At 43.6% G+C, this 21468-nt stretch overlaps 1 protein-coding gene across 2 annotated transcripts in view; it reads left to right on the forward strand.

The window, feature by feature from the left end:
- The window catches only part of rbm39a (RNA binding motif protein 39a), a 47644-nt gene extending 33665 nt beyond the window's left edge, over positions 1-13979 (forward strand). The window contains exons 13-17 of one of the 2 annotated variants that reach the window (XM_068048626.1): positions 3648-3680; positions 7763-7844; positions 9664-9769; positions 10927-11005; positions 11685-13979. In XM_068048626.1, coding sequence (XP_067904727.1) covers positions 3648-3680; positions 7763-7844; positions 9664-9769; positions 10927-11005; positions 11685-11785 — 401 coding nt within the window. In that variant the 3' untranslated portion in view covers positions 11786-13979. Of the gene's footprint in view, positions 1-3647; positions 3681-7762; positions 7845-8892; positions 9031-9663; positions 9770-10926; positions 11006-11684 lie in introns of those variants that run through there. The other variant, XR_010976592.1, reaches the window with a different exon arrangement.
- The last annotated feature ends 7489 nt before the right edge of the window (positions 13980-21468 follow it).

Below are 21468 nucleotides of genomic sequence, written 5' to 3' on the forward strand. Positions count from 1 at the left end.
AGATTGTTCCTGGAGAGCCTTGTGGTGAATAAAAGCTTGGCTCTCTATTCCACTACTGTATTGTCCATGTGAAGAAGGCAAAGTCACAAGAGTCTGAGCTCAGTCTATTCTTGGTGAATGTTCCCCAAGCGCATCCCAATGTGCATTCCCAATTCATCCATAAATGCAATGTTCCTTTCCACATCGTGATGAGCTCCGCAGCATGATCTAGTTGCCTTCGTTGCTTGAATGCTGACCTTAAGTCTCAAGGATTGTTTTCTCGACGGCATGTTTTACATGAAAAGAAATAAAGCAAATCAGAGTCAGAGCTTGCCTCCCTCCATCCACTGAAATTACTGTTGTGCACACCTTTTTAAGTTCTGCAGTGAAGGCACCAATTGATAACGTCGCCAATGAAGCACTTATTACCCACCTCAGATGCAGGAATCAGCACATCCTTGCGTCCTCTCCCGCACTGCCTCCTTTGCTTGAATGCCGTCCTTAAGTGTCAAGGATTGTTTTCTCAAGGGCACGTTTTACATGAAAGAACATCAGTGTCAGAGCTTCCCTCCCTCCAATGAAATTACTGTTGAGAATGCTTTGTGTTCTGCGGTAAAGGCATGTACTGATAACACTGCCAATGAATCACTTAGTACCCACCTCAGCTGTAGGAGGCAGGATGATGTTACTGCCCCTATCTCGTGATGGTTCAATGCTGCTCTCAGGGAAAACATGAATGATGTGAGGGTGCTGGAAAAGAAGCACATTTCTTTTGGGCTATGAACATAAAGCTGGCCATTTAGCCCAGCAGTTCCCTGCCAGTGGTTATGTTACTCGTGCGTCTTTCCATCCATTCCCATTTAATCCTGCCTACTACTATCACCAGTTGTGTTCACAGCAAGAGCATTCACATTTCTGCTACCACTGGACACGGCATGCTTGTTTCTTTTAGTGCTCAGTCTCTTCTTGCTGAATGTTCCCCAAGTGCTTGACCCCTTTGGACGCCCTCTCTGCTTGACAGGCAGCAACTGGCAATTGCGGAGTCTCACAAGGCTCTGCATGGTTGTTTCAACGTCGGATGGGGTAACAGGTGGCTGTGTGTCCATGAGCACTGCCCTGATGGGTGTAGGAGCAGGTAACTGTGTGTCCATGTGCACTGCCCTGATGGGTGTAGGAGCAGGTGACTGTGTAACTGAGCAGCAAGGAGAGGGTACCGCAGGTAGGGGAAGTGGAGATTTGAACAGGTAGGCATATGTATGGTCCATCAGATCATTAGGCCAGGGGGTGAGACGCTCAGGATCCAGGGTTTGTGACACGTGACTGATGTCCAGCGCGCGGCCACCTCCATCCGAAGGTGCTTCCGGGCAATTGTTGGGCATAGTAAATGGCTCCATCTCATCAGCCAGTCCTTGCTGCCAGCGGAGAGTCTGTTGCCGCAGCCAGTCCAGTCTCCTCATGAATGCTGCCGTTCCACTCTGCAGAACGGCCTGTTGTAGCTGGTACAATTGATCTGAAAGCAAGCGGTATTTTTCATTGTGGCTGAGGGGCCTTGGCTGTTCCTCTGTAATCACAATGGCAGCAGCCATGCCTGTCGTCGTTGGTGTCTGAGATGCACGCCAGCGACAATTGGGGGCGAGCCTGTCCAAAGGCAGACCCAGATGCCTCTGCACAACAACAGCATGTTTGCAGGGCAACAAAGTCTGAATGGAGAAGATGCAGCTGCAGGTAGCCTGGCCATCATGTATCTGCAGTGTGTACTGTTGGCGCCAGAAATCACAGTCACTGTGCCTTCATCCTGCTACATGCGGTGGCCCAGACAATGGAACTGTTTTCAGAGCAACTCACAACAGGGACTGGAGAACATGCGGTGGCCCAGACAATGGAAATGTTTTCAGAGCAACTTACAACAGGGACTGGAGAACATGCGGTGGCGCAGACAATGGAAATGTTTTCAGAGCAACTCACAACAGGGACTGGAGAACATGCGGTGGCCCAGACAATGGAAATGTTTTCAGAGCAACTTACCTTGGAACAATCTCCTGTGTCAAATAAAAATGAAGCAAGTCTCCAAAATGAATAAATAATTCAGATAAGATGCCCGACAAAACCTCCCCTCCTTCCACTTTCAAAAAGTCGCGCCGAAGCTTTGACGCATGCGCAGAGGCCAAACTGGTGCGTCGGCGAGGAAGACGAAATAACGCGATGACGTCATCTGCGCATGCGCACAACCTTACCGGCAGGTCGGAACACAGCGCATGCACAGAGATGAAGAGAATGTGTGCGCATGCGCGTACCGTGTCGTCTGCGCATGCGCAAAGCGGTCCTGGTAAGTCGGACTGCAGCGCATGCGCAGGGGACATGAGACCGTCTGCGCATGTGCGCACCGCGGCGCATCCTGATGACTTTCTCCGATGAAGTAGCGTTGTCATGAATTACTTTGTTTTGGGAAAGTGGGGCATGGGGAAAAAATACTGTAAGTTATTTACTCTTTTAATAACTATTGCCTTTGAGCACAGTTTACACCTTTGACTGGTATTATAATAAGGGCAAGTGATTTTCCATTGTGAAATGTTATGGCAAATTTCTACGTTTGTATGTAGCTGCCTAGGTACTGCAATTTTATATACCAAGTCCTAGCAGTGAAAATGTCAGCTGATCAAAAATACATTGCTTGCCATAACGAGTCCTTAATTATAACCTTGATTTCAACGAGTCCTATAGTTCTACCTGAACTATACAGTAAATGGAAAGTGAACTATACAGTAAATGGAAAAGTCCTGGGGAAAATTGATGTACAGAGAGATTTGGGTGTTCAGGTCCATTGTTCCCTGAAGGTGGCAACGCAGGTCAATAGAGTGGTCAAGAAGGCATACGGCATGCTTTCCTTCATCGGACGGGGTATTGAGTACAAGGGTTGGCAGGTCATGTTACAGTTGTATAGGACTTTGGTTCGGCCACATTTGGAATACTGCGTGCAGTTCTGGTCGCCACATTACCAAAAGGATGTGGATGCTTTGGAGAGGGTACAGAGGAGGTTCACCAGGATGTTGCCTGGTATGAAGGGTGCCAGCTATGAAGAGAGGTTGAGTAGATTAGGATTATTTTCATTAGAAAGGCGGAGGTTGAGGGGGGACCTGATTGAGGTGTACAAAATCATGAGAGGTATAGACAGGGTGGATAGCAAGAAGCTTTTTCCCAGAGTGGGGGATTCAAATACTAGGGGTCACGAGTTCAAAGTGAGAGGGGAAAAGTTTAGTGGGGTATGCGTGGAAATTTCTTTACGCAGAGGGTGGTGGGTGCCTGGAACGCGTTGCCAGCGGAGGTGGTAGATGCGAGCACGATAGCGTCTTTTAAGATGCATCTAGACAGATACATGAATGGGCAGGAAGCAAAGAGATACAGACCCTTAGAAAATAGGCGACATGTTTAGATAGAGGATCTGGATCGGCGCAGGCTTGGAGGGCCGAAGGGCCTGTTCCTGTGCTGTAATTTTCTTTGTTTGAGTCTTGGCCCAGTAGTTTACTGCAGTAATTTTCAGTTCTACATTGATTAATGTTAATTTGTGCAAAGTGCAGTTCTAAAATGCTAGGTTAGTTGAGCGAAGATTTGTATGTTAATTAGCATCATTTAAATATAACTAATATTTTTCCACTCTGCTTTATACTTAGATTTGCAAGCAAGGATTATCCAGCAGACTGAAGGTAAGAGTTTGTGGGATTTTTCTTCTAAATTGGTAAAACTTGCCAAAAAGGTATCACTTGCCTTTTTTTATTAAACAAGTGGGAGAACTACAATTTGGATTTATAGAGCGGCACTCTGTTCCTCAGTATGTCCCAAACTGCTGAACAGATAATGAATGACATTTGAAGTGTTGTCACTGTTCTGTACGTTAACCTGTTTGATTAGATTTTTTTAGATTAGAGATACAGCACTGAAACATGCCCTTCGGCCCACCGAGTCTGTGCCGAACATCAACCACCCATTTATACTAATCCTACACTAATCCCATATTCCTACCACATCCCCACCTGACCTTATATTTCCCTACCACCTACCTATACTAGTGACAATTTATAATGGCCAATTTACCTACCAACCTGCAAGTCTTTTGGCTTGTGGGAGGAAACCGGAGCACCCGGAGAAAACCCACGCAGACACAGGGAGAACTTGCAAACTCTGCACAGGCAGTACCCAGAATCGAACCCGGGTCCCTGGAGCTGTGAGGCTGCGGTGCTAACCACTGCGCCGCCCACATGCAATGATGGAGCAATGTTGGATAGGACATCAGGAGAACTCCTGTTAGAAAACATTGCGTGGGATCCACCAGGTAGCTGGTGCCTCCGTTTAATAAAAGCAAAATATGCACTTTTGAACTACAAGAAAGCCCCCAGCGATTTAACATCCGCAGCACTTAAAGCAGCCAGAAGTACTGCACAAAGAACAGCTAGGCGTTGCGCAAACGACTACTGGCAACACCTATGCAGTCATATTCAGCTGGCCTCAGACACCGGAAACATCAGAGGAATGTATGATGGCATGAAGAGAGCTCTTGGGCCAACCATCAAGAAGATCACCCCCCTCAAATCTAAATCGGGGGACATAATCACTGACCAACGCAAACAGATGGACCGCTGGGTTGAGCACTACCTAGAACTGTACTCCAGGGAGAATGCTGTCACTGAGACTGCCCTCAATGCAGCCCAGCCTCTACCAGTCATGGATGAGCTGGACATACAGCCAACCAAATCGGAACTCAGTGATGCCATTGATTCCCTAGCCAGCGGAAAAGCCCCTGGGAAGGACAGCATTACCCCTGAAATAATCAAGAGTGCCAAGCCTGCTATACTCTCAGCACTACATGAACTGCTATGCCTGTGCTGGGACGAGGGAGCAGTACCCCAGGACATGCGCGATGCCAACATCATCACCCTCTATAAAAACAAAGGTGACCGCGGTGACTGCAACAACTACCGTGGAATCTCCCTGCTCAGCATAGTGGGGAAAGTCTTTGCTCGAGTTGCTCTGAACAGGCTCCAGAAGCTGGCCGAGCGCGTCTACCCTGAGGCACAGTGTGGCTTTCGTGCAGAGAGATCGACTATTGACATGCTGTTCTCCCTTCGTCAGATACAGGAGAAATGCCGTGAACAACAGATGCCCCTCTACATTGCTTTCATTGATCTCACCAAAGCCTTTGACCTCGTCAGCAGACGTGGTCTCTTCAGACTACTAGAAAAGATCGGATGTCCACCAAAGCTACTAAGTATCATCACCTCATTCCATGACAATATGAAAGGCACAATTCAACATGGTGGCTCCTCATCAGAGCCCTTTCCTATCCTGAGTGGTGTGAAACAGGGCTGTGTTCTCGCACCCACACTTTTTGGGATTTTCTTCTCCCTGCTGCTTTCACATGCGTTCAAATCCTCTGAAGAAGGAATTTTCCTCCACACAAGATCAGGGGGCAGGTTGTTCAACCTTGCCCGTCTAAGAGCGAAGTCCAAAGTACGGAAAGTCCTCATCAGAGAACTCCTCTTTGCTGACGATGCTGCTTTAACATCTCACACTGAAGAGTGTCTGCAGAGTCTCATCGACAGGTTTGCGTCTGCCTGCAATGAATTTGGCCTAACCATCAGCCTCAAGAAAACGAACATCATGGGGCAGGATGTCAGAAATGCTCCATCCATCAATATTGGCGACCACGCTCTGGTAGTGGTTCAAGAGTTCACCTACCTAGGCTCAACTATCACCAGTAACCTGTCTCTAGATGCAGAAATCAACAAGCGCATGGGTAAGGCTTCCACTGCTATGTTCAGACTGGCCAAGAGAGTGTGGGAAAATGGCGCACTGACACGGAACACAAAAGTCCGAGTGTATCAGGCCTGTGTCCTCAGTACCTTGCTCTACGGCAGCGAGGCCTGGACAACGTATGCCAGCCAAGAGCGACGTCTCAATTCATTCCATCTTCGCTGCCTTCGGAGAATACTTGGCATCAGGTGGCAGGACTATATCTCCAACACAGAAGTCCTTGAAGCGGCCAACATCCCCAGCTTATACACACTACTGAGTCAGCGGCGCTTGAGATGGCTTGGCCATGTGAGCCGCATGGAAGATGGCAGGATCCCCAAAGACACATTGTACAGCGAGCTCGCCACTGGTATCAGACCCACCGGCCGTCCATGTCTCCGTTATAAAGACGTCTGCAAACGCGACATGAAATCGTGTGACATTGATCACAAGTCGTGGGAGTCAGTTGCCAGCATTCGCCAGAGCTGGCGGGCAGCCATAAAGACAGGGCTAAATTGTGGCGAGTCGAAGAGACTTAGTAGTTGGCAGGAAAAAAGACAGAGGCGCAAGGGGAGAGCCAACTGTGCAACAGCCCCAACAAACAAATTTCTCTGCAGCACCTGTGGAAGAGCCTGTCACTCCAGAATTGGCCTTTATAGCCACTCCAGGCGCTGCTTCACAAACCACTGACCACCTCCAGGCGCGTATCCATTGTCTCTCGAGATAAGGAGGCCCAAAAGAACTGCGGATGCTGGAAATCTGAAATAAAAACAAGAAATTCTGGAACCGCTCAGCAGGTCTGGCAGCATCTGTGGAAAGAGAAGCAGAGTTAATGTTTCGGGTCAGTGACCCTTCTTAGTTTAATATCTTGTCTGAAAGCCAGCACCTCCAAAAATGCAACACTCCCTCCAGTACTGTACTGAAGTGAAATCCTAGAGTAAAATACCAGAATTTTTATAATCGTGTGGTGAACATTGTAGGGCTCCCCCTGTTGGAGGTCCTGCATCTAGAGTGGTGCCAGCATTGTATCATGTGATTAAAGTTTTTAGAAACAAATGTGTTTAGCCATTGTGGCCATACTACAATACACAACAAACATTACAAAAACAGATTATCCTGTCATCTACTCATTGCTGTCTGTGGGTGCTTGCTGTGTGCAGATTGACTGCTGTATTTTCTATGTTCTATCAGTGACTACATTTCATATGTACTTCATTGAATGTAAAGCACTTTGGGACGTCCTGAGATCATGAATGGTGCTATTTAAATCTTGAGTATTTTTTTTTATATGGACAGTTAGTTCTATTTGTAGCTTTCATTTAAAATCTGGAAGTTTAAGAATTTCAAAAGTGTAAATCAGCTTGGGCTGGCACTTCTTCAGAGCAACATTTTAATGTGCAACGCAGAGAATTTATAAGATGCCATACAGTTAGGATCTCGATGACCGTCTCGATGACGCTTATGCAGCATCCTGATGGCCGTGACAGACACGATGGGCTGAAGAGCCTGTTTCTGTGCTGTATAACTCTGACTCTATAGATGCTTCAGTAGCAAAATCTGACAAAAGTGTCAGAATGCAACATACTTGGAATTATAGTTGCCACAGCTGTTTAGCTGAAAGTGATAACTGCAGGAACAATATGAACTCAAATCATAGGCTTTTCAAAGAGGCTAAGAACTAAGTTTAAAAAAATTATGAAAATACGCAAGCCACAAAAGACAGTTTTCTGAGAATGTTTAACCATGTGAAATATGTAGCACTTTTAATTTTTTGTTACAAATCTTACAAAAGTTAGGTATTAGTGAGCAGATTTATGAAAATTGCCTACCAGCCAATTAATTGAAAGTGTTAATTCGTTCAGGGTTTTGATAATTGATACTAAAAATGTGAAGTGTGCACAGTTGTGCATCTTTACCAAATTAATGTGTGTGAATACATAACTAGTGTAATTAGTCTTTTATTTTGAACAGGATTTTAAGTCATTTATTGTTGTTTCAGCACTGAATCCACCTGTTAATGTAAATACCCCACCAATAGCGACGCAGTGTTTCCAGCTTTCCAACATGTTTAATCCACAGTCGTAAGTGTTTTCAAATTCTTTGCCATTTGTTGCTTTCCTTAAAATCTATGGGCAGAATGAAATAAAATACATATTGTATGCTGAAAGCCATTGAAGATTACACAGCCTGCTTCGCCAGCTGGCTAACATGTGTTTTCCACAGTGATGTAATTTTTAGTCTCATCGTTCAGTCATTCTTTTGTGATAAATAATTTGAATTTAAGCCATGTAAATAAATACGGAGAAGTGTGAATTTAGAGCTAAAGGAATTTGAACAGTCGTATCATTTGAATTGAGCAACCTTGATTTCAAAGTAGATTGTGAATGAGATCCACCGAGCAATTAATATGGGGGCAGAATAACTTTTTATTAAAGGAAAATGATGCAGGAAAATGAGCAAGTTCTTTGAGTCTCAAATACATCCATCCATTTGGTCAGTTGCTACAGGTTCAGGTATTCTCCTGCCTGTTAGAGCCATCTCAATTTTTATTGATTGGCATGAGTCTGGTGGAAAATATTACATTGGCTGTGTGGCTGATAAGGAACTGCACGGACTTAGCTATTTTCTTAACGTCCATAATTTGTGTCTAGAGCAGCTAATCTGATGCTAAGTATCCACATGCTATCCAAGATAACCTGATATCTAATGTCGCGTTGACAGCTTGCAACTGTCTGATTGTTGCAATTTCAGCAAAGCTGTGGATGCCTTTTGGGCCTTCAGAGATTCTGCAATCATGATCGTGTCAATTCTACCCTAAACGGATATGCTGTTACATGGATCTAAGGTGTTGGAATGCGCTGACTGTGGCAAGTGACATCCGATACAGAACAACTGTCTGAATCGGTTGGCAGGTTTTGATCGTGTGCTGGTCACTATGAAACCTAGTTGCAATTTTTTATGATCTTGTGTCAACTGCCTGTGAAATGTTCACTCCTTCTAGTTATCCTTTAAGACACTCTCTAATTCCTGCTTTCCTTTGAGGCACTGAAATTATATTGGGGTAAGGATCTACAGGCACAGCAGCCTCTCATACCTTTCCTAAAGGGCATTCTTTATTTGTGAGCTTAGGTGGTGAATATCAGTTTGGCCATAGATGCCATCGTAACTTATCCAGTTCCTGTATTCACCTGATGTTGGCATGAAGAATTCCAGCTAGGGTTACTGGAGAGCCTTCGCCCTTTTCCAGCACAGGGCCATTGGAGCTAGGTATGCTTCTCAACAATGCTGTCTGCCAATTTTTCTTCCCTCCCCTTTTCTGAATGCATTGAGTTTTTTTTGTTAGGGTATGTTTCCACAAGCGGCAGGCACTCTCTGGTGACTAGCATTCATTTATGAATATTGGTGATGAATAAGGGCAAGTTACTCAACTGTGTGGCATTGTAAGCAAGCCCAAAGCTGTCCTAACTTAGCATTCACAGGCACTTCAAGCTGAGGGGGGCAGATAATCAGCAACATTCAGATTTCCTTCCCCTAACCAACCCAAGAATGTTGAGCTTGATTTTAGTGCTCCTTCCCGTTGCCCAGCTTACTTTGGGGATCGAATCTAGGTCCATCCTATCTTTATGGGTCAGTCACTAGATAAATCCACTGGGCTATCAGAGACCTGAGGCTAAATTTAATGCTCCCAGTCCTGCCCTAAGAATGCTGTTCTTGAAGTAACAAGCTGATTTAATTTAGGACATTAGTTACTTGCCACAGCAAATTGTAGTAAGTTAAATAAATGAAGTGGTTGAGTTCCTCATGTTTCAAGCTCCTGAGAATGTATTTAATTTTTTTAAAGTTACATGTACACAAAGGGTCTTCATAATGTGCTCAATAGTGTAATACTTCCTTCTGAAGGGAAGATGATCCAGCCTGGGACCAAGAAATTCGAGATGATGTAATTGAAGAATGCAACAAACATGGAGGAGTAATTCACATATTTGTGGACAAAAATTCACCCCAGGTAAGCAGTTTGTTCAGGCGGGGCTTTCTGTTTGTTAGTCATTTTCTTACGACTTGCTGCTGGCAGCAGTACTGAAGCTGGCTGCTTTGAAGCACCAATGGTGTAGCAAAAATTAGGAAGCGAAACTGGTGCATTTCTTGAAATGCATGAAATAAACACTCCATCAGAAAACACAATATTGTCATTCTGGCGGCACTCTTCAAGTAAGAACACGACAGTTGAGTGTATGAAACCAACTATTTATACAGTATAGATGATCAGTCCATACAATACAAAGTGTAGCTTCGGGCTCCTTGTTCTCCTGATACCTGACTTTAGCCCTGTAATCTTGCCCTCTTATATACTGGTAGTTCACTGCAAAAGAGTAATGTTGCTTTTTAATGCAACGAGTTGTGATCTGAAAGACATTACCTGAAATAGTGGTGGAAGTAGATTCAGTAATAACATTCAGAAGAGAATTTGATAAATACTCGAAGGGAAACAATAGAGGGAAATGTGACTAATTGTATCATTTTACCAAAGACCTGGCACAGACAGGCGCAGTATAATTCCATGATTCTACATTTTCGTAGATAGGCAGACCTTTGGACTGCAAGCTTCCTTATGATTAGGTACCTCTTGACCTATTAACTATTTCCAAATGTTATCCAGGACACTGTTTATTCCAAAGCATTCTTTGTTCTTCCTGTACTATAGCTAATTTCTACTGTAGTTATGCATTAATCACTTGTCATTGTCCATTCTAGCCAGTATACCCTTGGGTTCCAGTTGACCAGAGGATATCTGGAACGTAATAGAGCCCCTTTGTTCATGTTGCATCTCCTTGTGTTGCCAGAAGGTCTGCTGGTCCATTGACCAGTTACGGTTGCTTTGGTTCAGTTTGATTATTAACTCTCAACTCCCACATGTAGCAAGGGTCAAAGGGTGGAGAAGCAAATGTAATGATCTTATTTCTTCAAAGTGTAAATATGGGGACAAATAATCATGTATTCAGTAAGAAAAACTGTAAAATTCTGAAACAATTAAAGTTGAAAATGCTGTATCTGTAACACTGTCTGTAAAAAGAAAAGATGGGCTAATGTTTTCAGGGTCGATGCTTTGCTTTGTCGGAACGTGTCTGTTGAAAGGTTTAGTGAGATCTTCTTTTCTCCTTTTAGGGAAATGTCTACGTGAAGTGTCCCACTATCTCTGCTGCAGCTGCCGCTGTTGGCGCTTTGCATGGAAGGTGGTTTGCTGGTAGGTACTGTTTAAATTGTGCTTTAAAAAAATTGCACATTTGTGTCCACAGTTAATGCTGAGACACTGTTACAATCCACCCTCCATTTGGCCGATAATTACTTGTATATGGAAGTTGCATTGAAAGGTTGAGGAAGGTATTGATAATGTAATATTTCATTGACTAGGAAGTTTACCTGTATGAGAATGTTTGGAGTGGTTTTAGTGGGCTGCTAGAGTAGTTTTTTCCTTTACCAATTTTCTCCCCATCTTTACTCTTTGCATGAAGATGCTGATTTCTTCCTATGATCTTTGAGTGCTGGCTCCTCTTTTGACTTGGCCAAGTTGCTGTTTTTTCAAATGTGAGCATTGAGTATTGTCAGGTTATTTGACTGCTATGTGGGGAAGGGGTCTGTTTAGCTTCAGCTCATTTGCGCCCTTGTCTAAACTGCAAAAGTGCTTGCGCGCAGTGATGGATGTTGGTCAGGAATGGGAACCTTGCCGCAACAGCAAAGTGCTGACACCCATTTTGGTGCTCCAGGTTTTACTCTGGCTGCGATTAGCTAACTTTGCTCAGACCCTGAATTGAAACTGCACCTTCCTAGTCAGGTGGTTGTGAGGCACTCCCTTAACCAACTATGGTATCTTCTTTTGCACCTATTGGTTTTGATATGGAACTTAACTGGTTTTTCTTTCACAGGAAAAATGATCACTGCTGCCTATGTGCCACTTCCAACCTACCACAATCTCTTCCCAGATTCATTGACAACTACCCAGCTGTTGACTCCAGCAAGACGATAGGAGCTGCAAGGAAACTGAATTTCCAAGTAATTTGGAGGAATGTGGACAATTATATAGTGGTCACCTGTACAGATGATGCAAGTGAAAAGTACTGGGGAAAACTCGTACAGCTCCCAATGAACTTACGACAATTGTTTTTTTTCAATCTTGCCAAGCCCTAGTGGAAGAAAATAAAATGGCAGAAGTAGATTTACACACATGCCCTGAGGCTGTTTTGTTTTGATTTTTGGTGCAGTGTACTACATTTTGACACAATGTCGTTGATGATCTGATAAGCAAAAAGGAAAAAGCCTGCAAGTATTGAAAGACAGTTTTATTTGAGGTTTTGAAGTTATTTTGTGGTTTCTGTGATAAGACTACTGCAGTCAGGTAGACTCCATAGAAATAACACTGCACTCTTGATACCCATTTTAAGTTACATGTTTAGTTAATTAATTTTGATGCTCTTCTGATCAGACTTAGCAGATGAGCTTATTTAAATTTTTTTAAATATCAGTTCATAAACTTTTATGTGAAAATACTCTCGCATCTAAGTATGGAATTGGAAAAGGTAATCTTTGAACACATACGTTGCAGCTCTTGGGAATTAAAGACCGCACAGTTAATAGTCAGCACTGATCACTTACAGCATTTATTCTGCTAACCGTGTGGAGTCCCAGTTGATACAGCAAGATAAGGGTTAATGGCCCTGCTGAAAGTCTGAGGCAAGTTATGTGGAGTGTTGAAGTGAGTTTACATACAATTGGGAAAAGGCGGTTCAGTTAAGCTGCTTTAGACTAACTGGGATAGTGTCCCTGTCTGTGGCTGCACCAGATTTGTTTTGTTTGTTGGTGATTCATATTGCCAACCATTTTAGGCTGATGTGTTGATAGCCTGGAGTTCAAACATGAAAGGGTTTACACTGATATCCAGCAGTTTGGATTATTACCAGTTGAATATATACTGGGGACGTATTCGGATATTAATTTGTGCGACAAGTGCACGTGTGAAAATTTCAGCTGGCTTCCCATTCCATGTTCAGAATAAATAACTGGAGTGGTTTTCTATACCAGAGTCAGCCTCAGCCTGTCTAATATTAGAAACATCACCACGCCTAGTTCTAGAAAGTGTTAAAACTAGGTTTGGCTAGCATTCTTATGACCAAAGTTCTGGGTTTTCATTATATAAAAGGTAAATTGCAAAGAAACGGAGTTCTGAATAGCCTTTATGTACAGTTGGTCTCTAGACAACAGTTTAAGATTAAAACTATTGTATATACAGTTTGCCTTATTTGGTCTGTTCTCAGTAGTGACCTTCATCCCCCTCATGAGCTTTTCTTCTGTAAATACAGTTATAACAGTGATGTGCTATCCTTGTGCTTCCATAGGATCTAGGCCAGACAAACTTAATCTTACCTTAAAATATATAAAATTTTGATGGAATAAAGATGGGAGGGGTGGTTTAGTTTGGGGGGTGAGGGGAAAAATAGTCAAGAATAACACCGAGTGGGAAATGAAATACTGCAACATTGAAGCAGGAAGAAAGCTACAAACAACTACAAAGCTCATTAGTCAGGCTTCCCTGACTCAACAAAGAAGTATTACTTTCCACCATTTGTAATTGATGAAAGGGATTGAGGTGTAGAGTTCAGATCAGAAGGGTGTTGTCAGTTCGCAAGGGTTGACTGTATGGACAGGCTTAAATTGTAGTTTGGAGCTTTTTTTCCCTCATTGCAAGCTTTGTTCTTTTTTAAACTGTTGTCAAATAAGATGAAAGCCAAATATAATCACTTTCAGTGCATCTTCTGTTGGATACTAATTACAGGTAAGCATAGTCTTTCTGTAATTTAATTTCATGCGTTTAGAATGATACTCAAGGCCAGTTTAAAGGAAATTGTTTCTCACTGCCTTTATGTTGTAGAAAACCTTCAGGAAAAACCATTGGAAAAGTTCATTAATAAAGATTTCTTTATAAATGCACAATCTAAGAAATTAAGATGAAAAGGGTAATAGTAATTTTGTCTGACCGTGCGTGGTGTCTTTTGCTGTTTTTTTAAGCTCTATGAGCTACAGAGTGTAAACATTATCTGATTTTTTTCCCTTCTCTAGTGTGATTTAAAAGCAGCCTGGTATTTCTATTCCAAAGTAAGGATTTTGTAATTGGTATAAATTTTGTATAAAAAATGCAAAATCACTCAATAAATAAGAGAAAAACACTTGGGGAATATCTGAATTTTGTTTGCATCAATATTGTTGGGTGTTCTGTGCAGGTTTGAGTAATTAACCCATTTGAGCAGTGGTTCTTTTAATATTTCTTTCATTTGCTTGGAAGTTCAAGCATTCCTCTCCGGCTGTAGGTGTTGTGATGCAGTCTTTTCTTCCAAAATTTTCCTCTTGTGCTCAAATCAAAAAGGGCCTTTCTTTAAGAAAATCAAGCTTACTACATCCAAAACCCTCGCCCTTAGCATATGTGGTATATAAAATTGCATGGCCAAAATTGACAATTATCTTCTAATTGTAATATAGCAGACTAGAGATCAAATGGGACGTCCGCCACTTTATTATTTCTTTCAAAGTGCCTGAAGTACATACTAGACAAGTGCATATAAGATAAAAATACATGGTCCAGATTAATTTTCGGATGAATTGATGTACAGAAACCAAAAGATATAGCAACGTACTGAATCGGCACAATGTTATTAAAAACAAATAAGGTTGGAATGTATTCATAACCTAGGAATTACTACGCTAAAGAAGACCGAGGTCCATCTAGTTTGCCTTCCACCACCTTGCTATTTACATTTTTTTAATTCATTTGTGGGATGTGAGCGTTGCTGGCAAGGCCAGCATTTATTGCCTATCCCTAATTGCCCTTGAGAAGGTGCTGGTGAGCCGACGCTTTGAACCACTGCAGTCCATGTGGTGTCAATATACACCCATGATGCTGTTCAGGAGGGGGCTCCAGTATTTTGATCCAGTGACAGTGAAGGAATAGTGGTATAGTTACAAGTCAGGATGGTGTGTCTTGGAGGAGATCTTGCAGGTGGTGGTGGTCCCATGTGTTTGCTGCCCTTGTCCTTCTAGGTTGTAGAAGTGTATGTTTGAAAGGTGATACAACAATAATGGAGTTGTTGACTAATCATAGCAACCATTTGCTCAGTTAGCCTACAACAGACGCAGACATGAGGTGAGTAAGACCTCTGGTGCAGCTTTGGGAGCCATGGGCTCAAAGCCAGGATGTACTGGAAAGGCTGGCTTTGCTTAGGGTCCAGATGGTTTGCATCCCAGGTTGCTAAGGGAGTTGGGAGTGGCGATAACGGAAGGGCTTGCAATAATCTTTCCTCTAATGCATCTGGGGAAGTTTGTGTGAGAGGATTGGTAAGTGACAAATATGACACCCTTGTAAGACTTTCCTAGTAACTACAGGCTGGTCAGTTCAACATCATAGGTAATCAAGGAAAGAATTAACAGGCACTTAGAGAGGTTTGAGTTAATTAAGGAGAGCCACTATGGATTTGTAAAAGGCAGATCATGTTTGACTAAATCTAATTGAATTTTGATGGAGTAACAAGGTTAATGAGGGGAATGTATTGAATGTTGTCTGTATGGATTTTGAGAGTGTTTGACAAAGTACCACATAAAAGGCTAGTTAACAAAATTGAGGCTTATGGAATAGGTGGGTCAGTGTCAGCTTGGATTAAAAAATTGGCTTAAGGACAGAAAATAGTGAGTCGTCATAAATGGTTGTTTTTCAGGCTAGAGGACGGAAGACAGTGTTGTTCCCCAAGGGTCAGTGCTACGACCACTTTTTAAGATATATATAAATGATTTGGATATTGGAATACAAAGTAAAATTTAAAAATTTGCTAAAACAAACTTGGAGGTGTGGCAAACAGTGAGGAGGAAACCAAAAGACTACAAAAGGACATGGCAGAATGGGCAGATTAAATTTAATGCAGGGAAGTGTGAAATGATGCATTTTGGGAGAAGGGATCTTCTTTGGCCTCCTTGTCTTGGGAGACAATGGATAAGCGCCTGCAAGTGGTCAGTGGTTTGTGGAGCAGCGCCTGGAGTGGCTATAAAGGCCAATACTAGAGTGACAGACTCTTCCACAGGTGCTGCAGATAAAATTGGTTGTCGGCTGTTTCGCAGTTGGCTCTCCCCTTCCGCTTCTGTTTTTTTTCCTGCCAACTGCTAAGTCTCTTCGACTCGCCACACTTTAGCCCCGCCTTTATGGCTGCCCGCCAGCTCTGGCGATCGCTGGCAACTGACACCCACGACTTGTAATCAATGTCACAGGACTTCATGTCGCGTTTGCAGACGTATTTAAAGCGGAGACATGGACGGCCGGTGGGTCTGATACCAGTGGCGAGCTCGCTGTACAATGTCCTTGGGGATCCTGCCATCTTCCATGCGGCTCACATGGCCAAGCCATCTCAAGCGCCGCTGACTTAGTAGGGTGTATAAGCTGGGGATGTTGGCCGCCTCGAGGACTTCTGTGTTGGAGATACGGTCCTGCCACCTGATGCCAAGGATTCTCCACAGACTGCAAAGATGGAATGAATTGAGACGTCGCTCTTGGCTGACATACGTTGTCCAGGCCTCGCTGCCGTAGAGCAAGGTACTGAGAACACAGACTTGATACACGTGGACTTTTGTGTTCCGTGTCAGTGTGCCATTTTCCCACACTCTCTTGGCCAGTCTGGACATAGCAGTGGAAGCCTTTCCCATGCACTTGTTGATTTCTGCATCGAGAGGTTACTGGTGATAGTTGAGCCTAGGTAGGTGAACTCTTGAACCACTTCCAGAGTGTGGTCGCCAATATTGATGGATGGAGCATTACTGATGTCCTGTCCCATGATCGTTTTCTTGAGGCTGATGGTTAGGCCAAATTCATTGCAGGCAGCCGCAATCCTGTCGAGATTCTGCAGACACTCTTCAGTGTGAGATGTTAATGCAGCATCGTCAGCAAAGAGAAGTTGCCTGATGAGGACTTTCCGTACTTTGGTCTTCGCTCTTAGACGGGCAAGGTTGAACAACCTGATCTTGCGTGGAGGAAAATTCCTTCTTCTGAAGACTTGAACGCATGTGAGAGCAGCAGGGAGAAGAAAATCCCAAACAGTGTAGGTGTGAGAACACAGCCCTGTTTCACGCCACTCAGGGTAGGAAAGGGGTCTGATGAGGCGCCGCTATGCTGAATTGTGCCTTTCATAGTGTCATGGAAAGAGATGACGATACATAGTAGCTTTGGTGGACACCCGATCTTTTCTAGTAGTCTGAAGAGACCACGTCTGCTGACGAGGTCAAAGGCTTTGGTGAGATCAATGAAAGCAACATAGAGGAGCATCTGTTGTTCGCGGCATTTCTCCTGTAGCTGACGAAGGGAGAACAGCATGTCAACGGTCGATCTCTGCTCGAAAGTCACCCTGTGCCTCTTGGTAGACACGCTCGGCCAGTTTCTGGAGCCTGTTTAAAGCGACTCGAGCGAAGACTTTCCCCACTATGCTGAGCAGGGAGATTCCACGGTAGTTGTTGCAGTCACCGCGGTCACCTTTGTTTATATAGAGGGTGATGATATTGGCATCGCGCATGTCCTGTGGTACTGCTCCGTCGTCCCACCACAGGCAAAGCAGTTCGTCGAGTGCTGAGAGTATAGCAGGCTTAGCACTCTTAATTATTTCAGGGTAATGCCGTCCTTCCCAGGGGCTTTTCCGCTGGCTAGAGAATCAATGGCATTAATGAGTTCCGATTTTGTTGGCTGTACGTCCAGCTCATCCATGACTGGCAGAGGCTGGGCTGCATTGAGGGCAGTCTCAGTGACGACATTCTCCCTTGAGTACAGTTCTAGGTAATGCTTAACCCAGCGGTCCATTTGCTTGTGTTGGTCAGTGATTGTGTCCCCTGATTTAGATTTGAGGGGGGCGATCTTCTTGATGCTTGTCCCAAAAGCTCTCTTAATGCCATCATACATTCTTATGTTTCCAGTGTCTGAGGCCAGCTGAATATGACTGCATAGGTGTTGCCAGTAGTCATTTGCGCAGCGCCTGGCTGTTCTTTGTGCAGTGCTTCTGGCTGCTTTAAGTGCTACGGATGTTAACTCGCTGGGGGCTTTCTTGTAGTTCAGCAGTGCAATGCGCTTAGCGGCTATGACAGGTTCCAGCTCTTCAAAGTGAGATTGAAACCAGTCTGCATTCCGCTTCACACGTTTGCCATAGGTGGTCATAGCTGACTCATAGACGGCATCTATAGATAGGGAAGGGCAATATAGACAATGGCACAATTCTAAAGAGTGCAGAGACAGAGGGAACGGAGGGTTCATGTGCATAGACTTTTAAAGGTAGGTGGGACATAGAATAATTAGCAAAGCTATTGGGATCTTGGGTTTCATAAATAGAGGGATTGAGTATAAAGGCAGGGAATTTATGCTGAACCTTTATAAAACTCTGGTTACGCTACAGCTAAAGTCTTGCATCCAGTTCTGGTCACCACACTGGGAAGGATGTGTGGGTCCTTGAGAGGGTGCCAAAGAGATTTGCCAGAATGGTTCCAGGGATGAGGGATTTTAGCTACAAGATTAGGTAGGACAAGCTGGGGTTCCCCTTGGTACAAAGGAGGTTGAGGGGAGATTTGATAGAGGTGTACAAGATTATTACCAGTTTAAATAAGGTAGACAAAAAACCTGTTCCCATTAGCTCATGGTGCAAGGACTAGGGGACACAGATTTGGGCAAGAAATAAAAGGGGAATGAGGAATTTTTTTTTTTACACGGCGAGTGGTAATGGCCTGGAACGTGCCTGAGGTTGGCGGAAGCAGGGACGATCAATGATTTCAAAACAAAATTGGATGGACACTTGAGGGAAATAAACTTGCAGGGCTATGGAAATGGAGCTGACTGGATCGCTCGACGGAGAGCTGGCATGGATTTGATAGGCTGAATGGCCTGCTTCTGTGCTGTTATGACTGACTCTAATTTGACTTTTTCCTCCCAAGTATGCTACACCACTTGTAATGTTTCAAATTATTGTGTAATAAGGTGTTGAGCATGAGATTCTATAACCTGTTTTTTAACTGGCTAAGCAACAATTTTATTAGATGGTCACATTGGACCTCTGGTGCACCTTCCAGATACAAGGCTGTGTATGCTTATTTCCTCAGTGTGTCCAGCAGCTTGCATTTCTATTGTCCCTTCAATATAATAAAATGTCCCAATGTGCTTCAGAGGAGTGTTGGAACAAATTGGATTTGTGACCAAAAGCTTGGTCAAAGAGGTAGAGTTTAAAAAAAGTGGAGAGGGATGTGAAGCAGTACAGGGAGGGAATTCCAGAGCTTAGAGCCCAGACAGTTGAAGGCAAAGCTGCTAATGGTGGAGCAATTAAATTGGGAACATGCGAGAGACCAGAATTGGTGGAATGCAGTGACCTATCGTCTGCTATAGTCATACAAATAGTAAAGAGGAGTGGGGCCAATTAGAGACCAAAAAAGGGATTTACGCATGGTCAGGGGACATGGCTGAAGTGCTAAATGAGTACTTGGCATCTGTCTTTGCTAATGAAGATGTTGTCCAAGTCATGGTGAAAGAGGAGTTAATTGAGACACTGAATGGGCTAAAAATTGATGGAGGTACTAGATAGGCTGGCTGTACTTAAAGTTGATAAGTCACCAGAACCAGATGAGATGCATCCAAGGGTACTGAGATAAGGGTGGAAATCGCAGAAGCACTGGTCATAATCTTCCATCCTCCTTAGTTAAAGGAGTGGTGCCAGAGGACGGGAAAATTGCAAATGTTATACCCTTGTTCAAAATTGGGTGTAAGGACAAGCCGAGCAACTACAAATCAGTTAGTTTAACCTCACTGCTGGGAAAGCTTCTAGAAACAACAATTCGGGATAAAATTAAGTCATTTTGACAAATGTGGATTAATTAAGGAAAGTCAGCACGATTTGGTAAGAGCAAAACGTGTTTAACTTGTTTTTTGATGAGGTAACGGAGAGGGTTGATAAGGGTAATGCGATTGATGTGTACATGGACTTACAAAAGGCAGTTGATAGAGTGCCATATATAGCGGGCTTGTCAACAAAGTTAGAGCCATGGAATAAAAGAGACAGTAGCAGCGTGAATACAAAATTGGCTGAGTGACAGGAAAGAGTAGTGGTGAATAGTTGTTTTTCAGACTGGCAGATGGTATAGAAACATAGAAAATAGGAGCAGGAGTAGGCCATTCAGCCCTTCGAGCCTGCACTGCCATTCAATACGATCATGGCTGATCGTCCAAACTCAGTACCCTGTTCCTGCTTTCTCCCTGTATCCCTTGATTCCTTTAGCCCTAAGAACTATATCTAACTCTTTCTTGAATATATTTCATGATTTGGCCTCAACTGCTTTCTGTGGCAGAGAATTCCACAGGTTCACCACTCTCTGGGTAAAGAAATCTCTCCTCATCTCAGTCCTAAATAACTTACCCCTATCCTTAGATTGTGACCCCCTCGTCCTGGACTCCCCCGTCATTGGGAACATCCTTCCTGCATCTGGTCTGTCCAGTCCCGTTAGAATTTTGTAGGTTTCTATGAGATCCCCTCTCATTCTTCTAAACTCTAGCGAATATAAGCCTAATTGACCTAATCTCTTCTTACTTCAGTCCTGCCATCCAGGAATCAGTCTGGTGAACCTTCGCTGCACTCTCTCCATAGCAAGAACATCCTTTCTCAGATAAGGAGACCAAAGCTGCACGCAATACTCCAGATGTGGTCTAATCCTCTTGCTATGAAGGCCAACATACAATTTGCCTTCTTAACTGCCTGCTGCACTTGTATGCTTACTTTCAGCGACTGGTGCACAAGGACACCCAGGTCTCGCTGCACCTCCCCCTTTCCCAATCTATCGCCGTTCAGATAATCTGCCTTTCTGTTTTTACCACCAAAGTGGATAACCTCACATTTATCCACATTGTACTGCATCTGCCATGTATTTGCCCACTCACTCAACCTGTCCAAATCACACTGGAGCTTCTCTGCATCCTCCTCAGCTTAGATTCCCGCCCAGTATATAGTGGGTTTCCCCAGGAGTCAGTGTGAGGACCCTACTTTTCTTGATGTATATTAAATACATAGACCTAGGTGTACAGGGCACAATTTCAAAATTTAATGACATAAAACTTGGATGTATTGTGAACTGTGAGGATAGTTATAAACATCGAGTCGACGTAGGCTAGTGGAATTAGCATCAAGTGGCAAATTTAATGGAGAAATGTGTGAAGTGATAGATTTTGGTAGGAGAAACAATGTAGATTAAAGGGTACAATTCTAAAGGGGGTATATGTGCACAAATCATTTAAGGTTGCTGGGCAGGTTGATAAAGCCGCTAATAAAGCATATGGAATCCTGAAATTTATAAATAGGGGCATAGAGTACAAAAACAAGGAAATTGTGATAAACCTGTATAAAACATTGGTTCGGCCTTTACTGGAGTATTATGTCTCAATCTGGGCATCACACTTAGGAAAGCTATTAAGAAATTAGAGAGGATGTAGAAAAGAATCACTGGAATGGTTCTCAGGGATGAGGAACTTCAGTTAACGTGGATAGGTTGGAGTAGCTGGCTCTGTTCTCTGGAGAGAAGTAACAGGGAAGATAGATGAGGGTTTTTAAGCAAGGCTTTTGACAAGGTCCCACACGGCAGACTGGTTAAAAGAATAAAATCCCATGGGAT

This window comes from Heterodontus francisci, chromosome 16 (assembly GCF_036365525.1).
Source record: "Heterodontus francisci isolate sHetFra1 chromosome 16, sHetFra1.hap1, whole genome shotgun sequence".
Lineage (NCBI taxonomy): Eukaryota > Metazoa > Chordata > Chondrichthyes > Heterodontiformes > Heterodontidae > Heterodontus > Heterodontus francisci.